This window comes from Macaca mulatta, chromosome 4 (genome assembly GCF_049350105.2).
Source record: "Macaca mulatta isolate MMU2019108-1 chromosome 4, T2T-MMU8v2.0, whole genome shotgun sequence".
Lineage (NCBI taxonomy): Eukaryota > Metazoa > Chordata > Mammalia > Primates > Cercopithecidae > Macaca > Macaca mulatta.
The window spans coordinates 149,356,859-149,372,302 of record NC_133409.1 but is presented as its reverse complement, the minus strand read 5'-3'; the positions used below and the strand labels follow the sequence as shown (position 1 = coordinate 149,372,302).

Here is a 15,444-nt window from a genome sequence, read left to right as displayed (position 1 = left end):
GAGATCGCGCTGCTGCACTCCAGCCTGGGTGACAAAGCGAGACTCCGTCTCAAAAAAAAAAAAAAAAAAAAAAATAGTGACAATACCAAATGCCTGTGAGGATGCAGTAAAACAATCACTCACACATTGCTGGTGCAACCACTCTGGAAAACAGTCTGACAGTTTATTTAAAAAACTAAAAATTAGAAAATGGGAAAAATTCATGAAGCGACATCTCATCAAAAGGATATACAGATGGCAAATAAGCACATACAATTCAGCAACCACCATACAATTCAGCAGGTATACTCCTGGGCATTTGCTCCAGAGAAATTAAGACTTATGTCCACACAAAAACGTATATAAGCCAAATCTGGAAACAACCCAGATGTCTTCAATGGGCAGGTGGCTAAACTAACTGTGCTATACCCATACCATATAATACAACCAGGCAATAATAAATTATTCATATATGCAACAACCTTGTATGATCTCCAGAGAAATACACTGAGAGAAAAAAAGTCAATCCCAAAAGTTTATATACTATATGTTTCCATTTATTAAACATTTGTCTTAAAATGACAAAAAAAATTTGTCTTGAAGTGACAAAGTCATAGAAATGGATAACAGATTAGTGACTGCTAGACATTAAGGGGGATATGGGATGGTAGGGAAGTGGGTGTGTCTAGAAAAGGGCAAGGTGAAGAATCCTTGTGATCATAGAAGTGTTCTGCATTGTGGCTGTATCCATGTATCCTAATTGTGATATTGTACCATAGTTTTGCAAAATGTTACCATCAAGGGAAACTGGGTAAAAGATACACAGGATTGTTTTTATTATTTCTTACAACTGCATGTGAATCTACAATATACAGCAAAAAGTATACTTAATGGAGAATATTTAGGTTTATTTCCTTTAAGAGTAATGCTCATTATCACCCTCCTGTTTGACACAGCATTGGAGATCCTAGTCAACAACATGAAAAAGAAAACACTAAGGATTAAGAGGGAAAACACAAAACTCAGTGTTTGCAGATGATACTATTATCTACCTGGAAAAAGAGAGAGACAGAGAGAATATCAATAACAACGACGACAACAACAACAACAACAACAAAAACCCCACTATAACCAATAAGAGAATCCAGCAAGGTTGTCCCATATAAGATCAACCTACAAAAATTGATTAATTTCTAATACTTGAAAACATATATCAATATTTGAATATCATACATCAAATAAAGGGTTAATATCCAGAATATATAAAGAACTCATAAAACCCAACAACAATTGTTTATACAAACAATTAAAAAGGGGGCAACGAACTTCAATAGACATTTTTCCAAAGATGATATACAAGTGGCAAACACATATGAAAAGAGGCTCAGCATTACTTATTATTAGAGAAGTGCAAATTAAAACCATAACATCATCTAACACTCATTAGCATGGCTACTATAAAAATGAAAGGAAAAAGGAAAGAAGAGAAGGACTGAAGGAGGGAGCAAATGAAGGAGGAAAGGAAAGAAGGAAGGAAGGAAGGAAGGAAGGAAGGAAGGAAGGAAGGGTTGGTGAGGATGTAGAGACATTAGAACCTTTATATGCAATGTTCGTGGGATTGTAAAATGCGTAACTGCTATGGGAAACAGTATGGCAGTTCCTAAAAAAATTAATAATAAAACTACTATATGACCCAAGAGTCCCACTTCTGGGTATAAACGCAAAAGAATTGAAAGCAGAGACTTAAGCAGGTATTTCCCTCCATATTCATAGCAGCACTATTCTCAATAACCAAGAGGTGGAAGCAACAAAAATGTCCATAGACAGACGAGTGGGCAAACAAAATATGGCATATACATACAGTGGCTTATCATTCGGCCTGAAAAGGAAGGAAATACTCTTACATGCTGCAACAAGTATCAATTTTAAGGACATTATGCTAAGTGAAATAAGCCAATCGCCAAAAGACAAAAACTCAGTGATTGCACTTGTACGAGGTATCTAAAGTAGTCAGATTCATAGAAGCAGAAAGTAGAGTGATGGTAGCCAGGGGCTAGAGGAAGAGAGAAATGAGGAGTTGTTGTTTAATGGGTGTAGAGTTCTGGTTTTGCAAGGTGAAAAAGAGTTCTGGATATTGGTTGCACAAAAATGTGAATATACTTAACATTGCTGAGCAGTACACTTAGATTGAGTACATTCTTCTACATCAGAAATTACTGATTCAAAAGTAGAATTGCAATAAGATACCAATCACAATAGCAGCAAAAGCTATAACATGTCTAACAATTAACTGAGCATACTCAGGACTACTATGAAAAAGTAAAATTTAAAAACCATAATAAAGAGCAAACAGAATGATTTGAATAAATGAGAAAACAGTCTGTTTTTGCATGGTATGATTTAGTAATAAAAACAAGTCAGTTAACCCCAAATTTCTATAAATTCAGTATAACCACAGTCAAACTTCAAGTGGGAAAGACAGAACAGAAGCGAGTGTCCTCCCAAATTCCCCAGTAGGAAACTGCAAACTTAGTTTCTGTTGCTACTATGCGTTCATCGTTGTCCAAGGCCAAAAGAAGCCCAATTTTTGCACCTCTCTCTCCATCCCGCAACATTGACATTTTTCCTTCTTGTTGTGAATGTGCTTCCTGTCCTCCATCTGTGCTTCTGGACCCACTCTCAATACTTCTGCACCTGGGGTCTGCCTCAGGCGCTGACCTGCATGGCATTAACTGCCTCCCATGCTCCCTGGCTGCTTCTTGCTTCCAGCATCAGCCTAAGAGCAGAGGGAGGAGGGGAGTGAGGTCAGTGTTTCTAATCCCTTGGCTTCCTCCCTACAAGGTCACCTTAAGCTGTTGTGCCCCTTGACTGAAGGGCACTGCTCTTGGCAAGGTGGTGACTGTACAGGGCTTGCCGTCCTTCTGAGTCCTGATAACCCCTTCTGTCCCTGGCCTCTTTGGACCTTGAGGTAGTAACAGCTATCCTCCACCCACTTCTTTGTAAATACTTTCCTAATGAATAAACTCTCCTTGAAATGTCCTACTTCGAGTATGCCATCTGTTTTCTGTTGAGACTCTGATACAATAAAAGCCATTTCTTTATTCCCTGCCCCAGACCAGCGTGGCCAGGGGCCCCTTGGAAGCCTCATATGAAATGGAAGAGGAAGGGTCTGGAGAAACAAGGAGCCCCCCCATCTGGGAGTAGTCTCCATAGGTTTGGGGCCTCTCCACTCTCTGAAACCCCTGGAGACTGGTCTGGCCAAGTAGCGGCAGAAAGCATCATGGAGAAATCCCCCATGCCTTGCTTCAAGGCAGTTGGAGGGCTCTTGGGAATGACAGACACTCAAGCCAAAAAAAAAAAAAGGCTTTGAGGATGGGGTTGAACTCCACCCTCATTTGCATCTAATTTGCCCGATTTTACTGTGGAAACAGAAAAACTTGAGAAAATGGCCTAAAGATAATTTTCATAAATAGACACTGGGATTAAATGTCAATTTTGTCCGTTTCTTTCACACGCATGTGTGCATGGGCAGGGAGGCAAAGAGAACCTGGAACCCAGGAGCATACTCTCCCTCAGGGAAAAAAAAAAATGCCAAGGATACCACCTCCCATGGTGTATTTGAGATTTATTCTCACTGTCTTTAATGGTCAATAGAAGAAGCTCAAATATGGGGTCAACACATTTCTCTAAAATATTGTTATCTGCCCCAAGTGTTGGAGGAACTCCCCGCACTGTGTGTGCCCTCGTTAACACAGGCCCAGTTCTTTCACGGGAGGGCAGTGGGACTAGATGACCTTTAAAACCAATTCTAGCTCCGAGTTCAGCTTTTAAAACAACAAGACATGGAAGGGAGAAAACAATTCTTTGTGCAGCTTGGATTATGTATAACCCAAAAGTCCAGCTCTCTCTCTCTTCCCTCCTTCCCTTCCCTCACTCCCTCTACGTGTCTCTCCTTCTTTCTCCTACTCCACTTCTCTCCTCTCGCCCCTTTTCTCCCTTTCTCCTACTCTCTTCCACTCCTTTTTTTTTCCTTTCTCTCACATGTGCTCAAGTGCGCGCGCACACACACGCACACACACCCCCGCATGCACTCCTTTTTTGGCAATCCATTATGTTTGACATTCCATTCTCTTCATGCGGCATCCATTTTCTTCTCCTCATCCTCCTACAGTTTAGTCCGCCATTACCCTTCTTCCACCTTCCTTTCAAGTATCACTCATTCCCCTGTGTAAAGACTCCCCTTTCTATCTATAGTATTCTGACTGACTGGATCGTAGGAGACCTACATATACTTTTCCCTCTTCCTTACCTGGAATGGTACAGCCTTTCCTATAAAACAAAAAACCTACAAAGTTAGGGCAGAGAAAAGCCTGCACTGGGAATTTCTAGAAAAGGAACTGGAAGCCGTCTCGTTAGCTAACTCTCTACTTCCTTCCTCTGGGGTCCTGTCACTTTGATTCTCACTGCTGTGACTAGAACTAGACCCTTCAGATCTGCAGCTTCGCCTTTAAAACTGTCCAAATAGGCCGAGTGCGGTGGCTCATGCCTGTAATCCCAGCACTTTGGGAGCCGAGGCAAGTGGATCACTTGAGGTCAAGAGATCGAGACCAGCCTGACCAACATGGTGAAACCCCATCTCTACTAATAAAATACAAAATTAGCCAGGCGTGGTGGTGCACGCCTGTAATCTCAGCTACTTGGGAGGCTGAGGCAGGAGAATCGCTTGAACCCGGGAGGCAGAAGTTGCAATAAGCCGAGATTGCACCATCGCACTCCAGCCTGGGCAACAAGAGCAAAACTCTATCTTGAAAAAGAATAAATAAATAAAATAAAAATAATAAATAAAACTGCCCAGTTATAGACAAGGCCCAAAGCCCCATTCCTAGACTAAACTAGAATTTAAAAAGGAGTTTGCTTTGTCAAACGAACAAAAATAAAAACAAAAACAGTGAATAGAAAAAAATGAATATGAAACATAAAAATGATAAAATATAGACATTAACTTCCTTCCACTGACTTCTGTTAACCCCTTCCAGAAGAGATGCTCTAATTCCAAGGATCCGTCTGAAGAAACTATGGATGTGTTCCAGATCAACTCATTTCTGGTTTCTTTTTCTTACCCACATTCTAGTACCTAACTCTAATTCCAAAAACAATTCCACACCCTAGCTTTCTGTGTCCAGCAGGTGTCGCCTTTCATGGGACAACAAACCACCAGCCAGCATCCTTTCTTCCATGGCGTGGAGTCCATTCCCCCAAAGGGTTCTCCTTGGGCTTGGGTTAGAAGGGAATAGAACGGAGGCCCTGAAGAGATGTGTGCTCACCAGCATGAGGGTCTTCAGAATAAAGTAATCTGCTACTTCCAGCTCAGGTAGACAAACATCCTACAGAAATCTGTTCTTTGACCTTGGACAAGTCACTTAAATGTCTCTGAGCCTCATATCCTTTGTCTGTAACATAGAGGGAAGCAATCTGTCCCTTGTGGGGTTATTGTGAGAAGAGAAGGAGCTACAAATATAAAGGTCTGAGCCCAGTGCCTAAGATAAAATAATCACTCAAGCTATGTTCCCTTCTGCATTCAGGGTATGGAAGAAATAACTGTCTAGAACTCAATCCAGAGTTAAACTCTGTTCCCTGAATCCTGAGGGGTCTGAGGGGTCTGCCTTACGGTTGTGATGAGGATCAAAGTACCTGGTACAATGCCTGGCCAGAAAGTTGAATAACTGAAAATAGCTAACGTCACTATTGCAGGCTGGCTGTGTGTCTGGCAGTGTTCTTAGCCATTTACAAGTATGAACTCATTTAATCCTTATAAGATCCTGTATGGGGTGAGTAAGCTGTTAATCCCCTTCCTTGCCCATACTCCGTGACTCCATCCCACCACAGTTTAATTTCTCCTTATGAATTATTAATCAGAAAACGGCCCCAAATTCTGTCATGTCTAAGTGGGAAAATGGAAGAAGGCACTGTTTCTCCCCCACTCAAGTAGAAGAGAATTAACCTCAGCCCCTGCTTGCCCATATTCCTTCCCCAGGCCCCCAGGAAGAAGACATGGAAAAACATTATTTCCACTAAAGTTTATTTCTCCGAAACAATCACCAGTGACTTGCTGTCCTCTATGGCACGCTGAGGGCCCCAGGAGGGTCTTTAACTCCCTTCCTCAGATTATATCCATCCCAGAAATATAGCCTTGGACAATAATTTGGTTATAGCATAGTCCCAGGAATGAGGTCCCCCAAGTTGCTAAGTTTTACATAGGGGAGACTGGGAAATTCAAATAATTGGATGGAGAAACCATAGGATCCAAGATAATGTCAGAGTGTTGAAGATGTTGGAGAGGCATGGTAGCATCATTGAGTCTGAATCTCCTTCTCACTTGGAGTGGAAGTTGTAGGATTCTGCCTCTAGGAAATGTGTCATCCTACAGAATAAATAAAAGGGAGATAATGAGGCTTGAACCCAACTTGCCCCCATCATTTGCCACTGTAACTATCCCATGCCTTAATACAGTGATATTGAGAACTCCAGGGCACCAACAACTAGTACAAAGGAAACACCTTCATCCTCCTGTCTGCAGACACCCCACTTAGTGGAAGAGAAGGATGCTCCTTCCTACTCTTAATCCTAGCAATGGCAGCTTAAATCATGCCCTTGGCTAGATCCTCATGGAAGCTCACCCATATAATAAGCAAGATTAGTTGAACCCAACACTGACCCTCTAACCTGTACCCCAACCAAAGGACAAGTAGGGAAGTAGATCAACAGAGATGTTACCTTCTGGATAATTGGACCCAGGAAGAGGAGTGTAACCTAAGAGAGGAAGATACTTGATTATACCAGTCTTTGTGGATGAAAGTATCTAGCATTATTCATAGCAAAGAGGGTAGGAAGGAGAGAGTCAATCACAAACAGAAAGTAAGCAGAGACTGGGACCAAGAGTGGGGATGGGAATTCAGGGAGTCACTCACTAGAGGAGCCAGCTCTCCGCCAGCTGATCAAACCAAGAGAGAAGATGATGAGGCCCAGGCCCAGAGTCACTGCAGACACAGAAACCTTCAGGGTCTGCATGGGGGACAGCCCAGGTGCTGCAAAAAATAGAAACTTACTTGAACCAATTTCTGTTGCTCACCCCCAGGGCAATTCCATTTATTGCAGCCACCTCTCAGTGGGTTAAAAGGTCCTTTATCCCAGCTCCAAGGGTCTAGCTCGCACCACCCACTCCCAAGAAAATGATCTTTCTCAAATCAAACCCTCGTCCCATGGGCCTCTACTCCTAGAGTAAGCCTGGGGAACCCATCTCCCCAGAATTAGTATCCTGGCTTCCAGGTCCTCTCTAATACAGTGGCGCCTCTCAAGGCATCCTCTTTCCTTTCTTTACCCAAAAGGCACTCTTATCAGGATAAAGGGCTCCTCACTGTCCTCTCCATTGCCCCCACGATGACAATGTTTGCTTCCTTACTTCCTCCAACTGAGCAGCTTCCTGTTACACTGTCTTACCACGTGTCTTAACCTCCAGTGGATCCATCCTGTGAGTTATCCTACTACTTGTGTATCTTCTACATCTAGATCTCCCATGGAGCTTGTCTCCATCCCACTCCACAGCCCCCGCACTTCCTTGGGCTGGTCCTGTTCTGAATCATGTCCCACTCAGATTCTTTTCCCATGATAAAATGAACACTCTATTACCAAAGGGAGGTTCTTGTACACCCTGTGAGGAGATGTTCCCCAGGAAAGTTCAAGTGAGCATGTGATTTCCACTGTCTTCTCTGTTCTCCATTCCCTTCCCAACTGCCCAGCAGGAAACAGCACTTCCCACAAGGGGAAACCTGGTTGCAGCAGCTGATCTGAGATCCTGTTCTCTGGCTTTTGTAGACACCCTTCCTCTTCCTCATTTCTTTCTCTTTCTTTTCCAAGAATACCCAAAACTGTGTGCAACTTCTCACAATACCTTTAACTACTCCCGACACTGAGTTCGAACAGTGTTTGAACTGTAATTAATTCTTTATCCATTAGCCCCTGAGCATGCACGCCAAATGGTCTGCCAGCCGTGGCTTGACTACTCCCCTATGCTTGGTAGAGCAGGCCAAATGTAGTACTGCCCCACACCAAGAAATGTCCCCCTTCTTCAACCTTCATCATTCCTTCAGCTCCCATCTGCTTCTGGCACCAGAATAGTTGAAATCTGAGGAGGCTAGAATAGTGTATTACAATGTGGGGTTCTGAAAATACGATTGCCAAATTTACATCCTCATTTCAAAGCAAGCACACTCCCCTGCCGCCCTCAAATCTAGATGCAGCAACATCAACCACACCACCAGAGCAACAATAGCACAGACTAAATATAAATATTAAATTGGTGCAAAAGTAATTGCGTTTTTGGCCACTAAAAGTAATGGCAAAAACTGCAAATCCTTTTCACCAACCTAAATATTTCCATTTCTTTATCACATTTCCCAATTCTGGTCCTAAGCCCCCCATAAGTTCCTCCAGACTCAGTCCCCATTTTCAGCACCTTGCTGTCTACTATGTACCATGTATCGATCCACATCTCATTTTCTCTGCTTTGACCCTAATTCCATCCATCTGCCATACACTTACTCCAGTCCCGAAGGATGGGCTCAGGAGCCCCAATGTGCTCCACCACACAGGTGTAGGTGTCCCCGTAAGAGGGGGTTAAGGCTAAATAGGAGAGGGTCTGGTACGTCCAGTCTCCATTGGGCTGGGCCGTCTTCTGGCCACTGCCGTGAGGGATGACAAGATTCCCGTTCTTCATCCACGTGATGGTCACATCTGCGGGATAGAAGCCCCACACATAGCAGGCCAACATCACAGGCTCCCTCGTGTTAAAAGGAGTGGTTTGGGCTACTTGCACAGATGGTGGCCCTGCATAGGAGAAAAAACATCTTTAGGAAGGAGGGTGACATTCTGGCCTCTTCTCCAACCTGGTTTCTTTTTCTATCGCAACTCTTCATAGATTTTGCAACCCACTTCCCACCCCAGCCCCCCTGCCATGCTGCCCCTTGAAAGGGAATCGTTAGAATATATTCCTGCATTCCTCTTTCTTCTCTCGCATTCCTTCATTGCCCCTTTCTTTCTTTCCTCCTCCAGAGTTATGTTTGATTACAATTAGTAAAAACCAGATCTGAACTGCAAGCTGTTCTGGAAGTCATTGTATTATATTTCAAGTATGTAAGCTGGAAAGTATTTGAAATAAGTAAGCTAAGAGTAATCCAGAGTTGTACATTGGGTTTTTTTAAGGTGGAAAAGGAATTTTTCTCCAAATCTTGTTTAATACATTAATTTGCTAGTTAAAGCCTTTTCTCCTCACATAGTTTAAGGAAACAAGCCTAACTTAAGATTCACTCTTAAATTTGGAATGAATGTAGTCAAATTAATGAGATTGCTAATACTGCCATATTTTACTGATTTACTCTCCTAGGTGACCCTCTTGCTTGCCTCTATCTTGACATTTTTCAAACACAATCTTAAATAAAAATCCAAGAAATTATGTTAAAATGCAGATTTCCTAGCCTGTATCCCCAGATACTTTCTTTCAACAGATCTGGAGTGGTACCAAGGGGCTTGCATATTTAACAAGCACCTCCTCCAGGCAATTCTGAGAAAGGTGGTTCAGAAACCACCCTTGAAACACACTATTCTGTACTGTGGAGAGCTTCAAGTTTACTTTTACAAACTTCAAGCCATTGTCAATGCAAGAGTTTAAGTGTGAGAAAAAGCATGTGTCAGGATCCCCTAGGATTCCGAATATTCCCCTGCCTGGGCCCACGTCAGATCTAGAACACCAAAATCTGGGATAAGAAGGCATGAACATCTTGGGTACCCATCCTGAGATGCCCTGGCCTCTGCATAAGCTCCCCTCATGATTCCTCGCAGTTCAAACCTCACCTCCCCTTCTCTACTCCTGTTCCACTCAGGTCAGCCACCTTGTTCCCCTTGAGGTTCAATCCTCCCTCTTTCTACATTTCAGATCCACACATTTTCTCTTCTTTGCTGCTCAAATCTCAAACCCCTGGGCCACTGTGGGATCCTCCCTGGCCTGCCCTCTTAACTGCACTTCCTGGTAGCCCCTCTGCATCCCTCTCTCCTCACGTGTCCTGTGGGTCAGTGATCCCCAGAAGGGCTGGGTGTGTGTGGTACAATTCTGAAGCCCATTGCGCAAGCGCTGCATCAGGGTGTCCTGTTGGTTGAGGTAATGTGAGATGCCATTGGCCAAGGGATTCAGCACCCCAAATGTGCAAGGGACCATCTTGTTCTCCTCTGGATCCCAGCAGGTCAGCAGACACTTGTTGAAGGAGATACAGTATGTGAAATCCTTTGCAGTCCCATCATCATCCAGTAGACAGGTGCTTTCCACATGGGCCACAAAGCCACCTAGAGGAGCCAGGGAAGGGAGAGCAGGTCAATGTCTTCTATTGGCCTGACAATAAATAAATAATAAATATACATAAATAATAAATATATATAACATATAGACATATATTTAGGAGCTCTGCACTGAGCTCTTAAAACCCTTGTAATTTCCTGAGTGATAGGGACGCTAGGTGCATCTTTTGTTTTTGTTCTAATATTTTGTCTTTGACCCTGATTCCTGAGATATAATTGCTTAGAATTTCCTAGATAACAGGAGTGTCTTTTGTTCAAATGGGGTAACTCTTGGTGGGCTCCTAGAGGAGGGGCTGATCACCAGAAAGACCAAGCCATGATTAGAAGCCTGGAACTTTTAGTCCCTTCCCCCATCCTCCCTGAAGGGGAAGGGGCTGGAGATTGAGTTAATAATCAGTCATGCTTATGTGATGAAGCCTCCATAAAAATCCCGGAACTGTGGAGTTCAGAGAACTTCTCAGTTGGTAAACACATCCACGTGCCAGGAGGTGAAGTACCCCAATTCTGTTGGGACAGAGCTCCTGTGATTGGGACCCTTCCAGACCTGGTATTTCTTCATCTGGTTGTTCATTTGTATGCTTTAAAATATCCTTTGTTAAAGGATGCAAAATTACAATCTAGTGTTCTATACCACTGTGGGATGACTATCATTAACAATAATACATTATATCATTTCAAATCACTAGAAGAAGGATATTGAATGTTTCCAACACAAAGAAATGATAAATGAGATGATGGATATGCTAATTACTCTGATCTTATCACTGTACATTACATGTACTAAAACACCATTATCCACCCCAGGAATATGTATAATCATTATCAATTAAAATAAAATATCCCTTATAAAAGTCTACAATAGTAAGTAAACTTTTCCTGAGTTCCATAAGCCACTTTAGCAAATTATCAACCCCAAGGAGGGGGTCATGGGAATCTCTGATTTGTAGCCAAGTTGGACAGAAGATGTAGGTAACTCGGGAAGCTACTACTTGTGATTGGTGTCTGAAATGGAGGCGGCCTTATGGGACTGAGTCTTTAACCTTTGGACTCTATGTTAACTCCAGTTAATGTCACAATGGAATTGAATTATAGGATATCCAGCTAATATAGGATAATTGGTTGCTATGAGTTTAAAAAAAAAAAACCCCACACAATTGGTCAAAGAAGTGTTGAGTGTGAGCATATAGAAGAAAAAAAGTTGATTTTTCTTATATTCAGCTGAGAACCTAAGCCTTGGTGACATCCAGTTAGTCTGGCACAGATTTCCTGCTCAGGGACCATCTACTGACCAAGCTCATACCCTGAAGTTTCTGAAAGCCTGATTTGAGGGAGTCTATAGACATAGTAGATAAGTTTTTAGATCCAGTCTCCTCTTTTTGCAAGACTAAGCACAGGGATAGGAGTGGCCCCCCGAGATCATTTGCATATTTAAACATGACAATCTGCCCAGAACACAGACCTTCACTATGGCAAATTATTGAGAGAGAATAAGGGTCAAGAGAAAGAGTCAGCCTTGTACTGTGCTGGAAATATTAAATATTCAGTTTGCACATATTTGCAAAGCACTTGCTGCATGCAGGCACTGTGCTAGGAGCTGGGGATGCAGCAATAAATAAGATGAACAATGTCCTTGCCTATATTCCAGCAGGGAATATACACTGCACAGATAATTATACAGATTAATTACATTAAAATTGCTACAAAGATAAAGTACAAAGTGCTATAGGAATACATACCAGGGAGACAAACTATCCAGGGGGTCATATGCAATTACAAAACGGAACACCCTTATCCTGAAACAGGAGCAGGGGAAGGGAGAGTCCCCGGAAGAAGTGTCCTTACCTGCTCTTGTGCAGCCCAGGCTGAGCCCCAGCAGCAGCGGCAGGAATATGATCATGCTCTGCTCTGTAGAGATGCCGGGAGTTCAATCCCCTGGACCAGCTCTTCCAGGGTCCGTGGGTCCTCACCTGTCCCAGAAGCTCCAGCCTGGGTAGATGATCTCCAGACACTGAGCAGAATACTATATTGCCCGGGTCCCTTGATCTCCCCAAATGAGTGATTTGGGGATACCCAGCCCCTAGATATTAAACCTGTTCCTCCCAGCTCACGGGAGTCCAGTGTTCCAAACAGGGACAGATTTGCTAGGTAGGCGGGGACAGATGTAGAGACAAATCGCTGAGTGCCTCAGCCTAGCGTCATCAGTTACTAGGTAAACCTCATCCTGCCTTAGGCTTAGACAACAGGTCTCCTGTTCTCTCTTAATTCTTTTTCTGCAGAACAACCAGTAGATTTCCCTAGATTACTGGATAGAATAATCACAATATTCCCAGGATGTATGCAGCCTGGGCTGCCCACTGGTTTAACTTTTTCCTCTCAATGCTCTCCCAAAAGACCAGGACCAGATAACCTCTCCTATTCCTTACAGAGAGGTTACCCAAGAAGATAATTACAAAAATCTTTGTCTGTCCTGAGATGAGAGGACCCAGAGCCCTTCTGGGGCAGGTGGCAGAGGCAGGGCTGCTGAGAAGGAAGGAGGCACAGACAGAGTACAGAATTGTCTGGTCTCAAAGCAAGACTGCAGAATAAGGGAAGCAGCGCCACTTTAGAGATCAGGAATATAAGGGAAGCAGCGCCACTTTAGAGATCAGGAATAGGGGCCTGGAAAATCCCTCCATGGGCCTCCATTGTTGCTTCTGTTCTAGCCGGTCAAGCTTCATTTCCTCCTCAGTTATAATAGCTGCTTTCTGGAGCCAGTAAACCATATCCTCCTACACTCTGAGCAATCTCACGGGGTAGACTGCAGGTTAACACCACTCAGACTCCTTGAAAAATAGCTGGTGACGGGTCAGTGCCCAGAGCTCACCTGCCTTCCCCCAAACTCTAAACACCCCTATGTGTTTCCTCTACTGTACCCTGTTTCCTGGGGGCAGGTCCCTGCATTATGAAGCCACTAGGAAAATGAGATAAAGCTTTCCTACTTTTCTTCCCCTGAAAAGACAGATTTTGTTTTTTATTTTTTGAGAATACCAAGTAAGATTTTATATTTTATTTATTTTTAATTATTTTAACCTTTGTTTTAGGTTCAAGGGTACATGCGCAGGTTTGTTATATAGGTAAATTGTGTGTCATGGGGATTTGGCATACAAATTTATTTCATCACCCGGGTAATAAGTATGGTATCTGATAGGCAGTGTTTTGATCCTCTCCCTCTTCCCAACCTCCACCCTCAAGTAGGGCCCAGTGTCTATTATTCCCTTTTTTGTGTGTCCATGTGTACTCAATGTTTAGTTCCCACTTATAAAAGTGAGAACATGTAGTATTTCATTTTCTGCTCCTGTGTTAGTTTGCCTAGGATAATGGCCCCCAGCTCCATCCATGATGCTGCAAAAGACGTGATCTCATCTTTTTTTGTCTGTGTAGTATTCCATGGTGTATATGTACCACATTTTCTTTATACAATCTACTGTTGGTGGGCATTTAGGTTGATTCCATGTCTTTGCTGTGATGGATACTGCTGCAGTGAACATTTATGTGCGTATGTCTTTATGGTAGAACAATTTATACTCCTTTGGGTATATGCCTAATAACGGGATTGCTGGGACGAATGGTATCTCTGCTTTAAGTTTCTTGAGAAATTGCCAAACTGCTTTCCTCAATGACTGAACTAATTTATGTTCCCACCAGCAGTGTATAAGCCTTCTGTTTTCTCTGCAACCTCTCCAACATTTATTTTTTAATAATAGCCATAATGAGATGGTATCTCACTGTGATTTTGATTTGCATTTTTCTAATCATTAGTAATATTGAACATTTTTTCACATGCTTGTTGGTCACGTGTGTGTCTTGAAAAGGCAGATTTTATGTATTTGCGTATTTATTTTTTCACGGCTTTTTTTAAAGAGTCTCACTCTGTTGCCTAGGCTGGAGTGCAGTGGAATGATCTTGGCTTACTGCAATCTCTGCCTCCTGGGTTCAGATGATTCTCATGCCTCAGCCACCCAAGCAGCTGGGGTTACAGGCATGTGCCACCACGCCTGGTTAATTTTTGTAATTTTTTTTTTTTTTTTTTTTTTTTTTTAGTAGAGACGGGGTTTCACTATGTTGGCCAGGCTGGTCTTGAACTCCTGACCTCAAGTGATCCACCCACCTCAGCCTCCTAAAGTGCTAGGATTACAGGCATACATTGTGCCTGGCCTGAAAAAGCAGATTTTAAATGGCAATTCATTCTTCTATCCCATTGTGAACTATACAGTTGATGGATTTTCCATTACTAACTTGAAACTCTAAATTGGCTTCCTTCTGCTCCTCAGTAGGTTTCAGGGCTGCCTCTCCACATCTTAGTTTCTGAGGACTCTTGGATTTCATTAAATAGTGAGCTAAACAAAAGAAGATGTGGAGGGGTCCCCTTGATACCACACTTAGCTGCCCTCCCCCAAAGTCCCTGATCTCAGGAAAATCTAATACCTACGGAGAAAATGGTTAGAAAAAAATACATACAAAGATCATTACCAAAAACAAAAGACTCCTCGTGTAACTAATTGAGATTAACTGAAGCTCTGCCATAGCTCCCAGCCACTGCCCCCACTCACCTTGATTATATACTCTAACTCTGCTAATGAACTGTCAAGTGTGTTGGAGTGGGCAGAATATGGGGTGGGGAGTGCATAATTTGTAGAGCTTCTACTTTAGAACAGATACAATGCTAGGTAGGTCCATTATATACTATCTCATCTCATCTTAAAAGACTTGTTGGCCAGATGTGGTGACTCACACCTGTAATCCCAGCACTTTGGGAGGCCAAGGCAGGCACATCGCCTGAGGTCAGAAGTTCGAGACCAGACTGGCAAACATGGTGAAACTCTGTCTCTATTAAAAATACAAAAATTAGCCGGGCATGGTGGCGCGTGCCTGTAATCCCAGCTACTCTGGAGGCTGAGGCGGGAGAATCGCTTGAACCTGGGAGGCAGAGGTTGCAGTGAGCTGAGATCGTGCCACTGCACTCCAGCCTGGGTGACAGAGTGAGACTCGTCTTAAAAAAAGAAAATCACACACACAAAAAAC

At 43.0% G+C, this 15,444-nt stretch overlaps 1 protein-coding gene across 4 annotated transcripts; it reads right to left on the bottom strand.

Annotated features, from left to right (window-relative positions):
* Positions 1 to 6,044: 6,044 nt before the first annotated feature.
* MAMU-DMB (major histocompatibility complex, class II, DM beta) lies at positions 6,045 to 12,524 on the bottom strand. 4 transcript variants are annotated; one of them, XM_077998279.1, is made up of 6 exons: positions 12,226 to 12,511; positions 10,090 to 10,371; positions 8,578 to 8,862; positions 6,948 to 7,064; positions 6,754 to 6,789; positions 6,045 to 6,400 (listed from the first exon to the last, which is right to left on the bottom strand). In XM_077998279.1, exons 1-6 carry the CDS (start codon positions 12,278 to 12,280, stop codon positions 6,396 to 6,398), a joined length of 780 nt encoding a protein of 259 aa, XP_077854405.1. In that variant the 5' UTR covers positions 12,281 to 12,511; the 3' UTR covers positions 6,045 to 6,395.
* Positions 12,525 to 15,444: the final 2,920 nt, after the last annotated feature.

Bases quoted from the DNA above. Each gene is read 5' to 3' on its own strand.
- MAMU-DMB (XM_077998279.1), bottom strand. From the start codon at position 12,280: ATGATCATATTCCTGCCGCTGCTGCTGGGGCTCAGCCTGGGCTGCACA. The intron at 8,863-10,089 runs GTGAGGAGAGAG...TCTCCTATGCAG, and splicing joins ATCACTGACCCACAGGACAC to GGCCACCATCTGTGCAAGTA. The intron at 6,790-6,947 runs GTGAGTGACTCC...TTCCTCTCTTAG, and splicing joins GCGGAGAGCTGGCTCCTCTA to GTTACACTCCTCTTCCTGGG.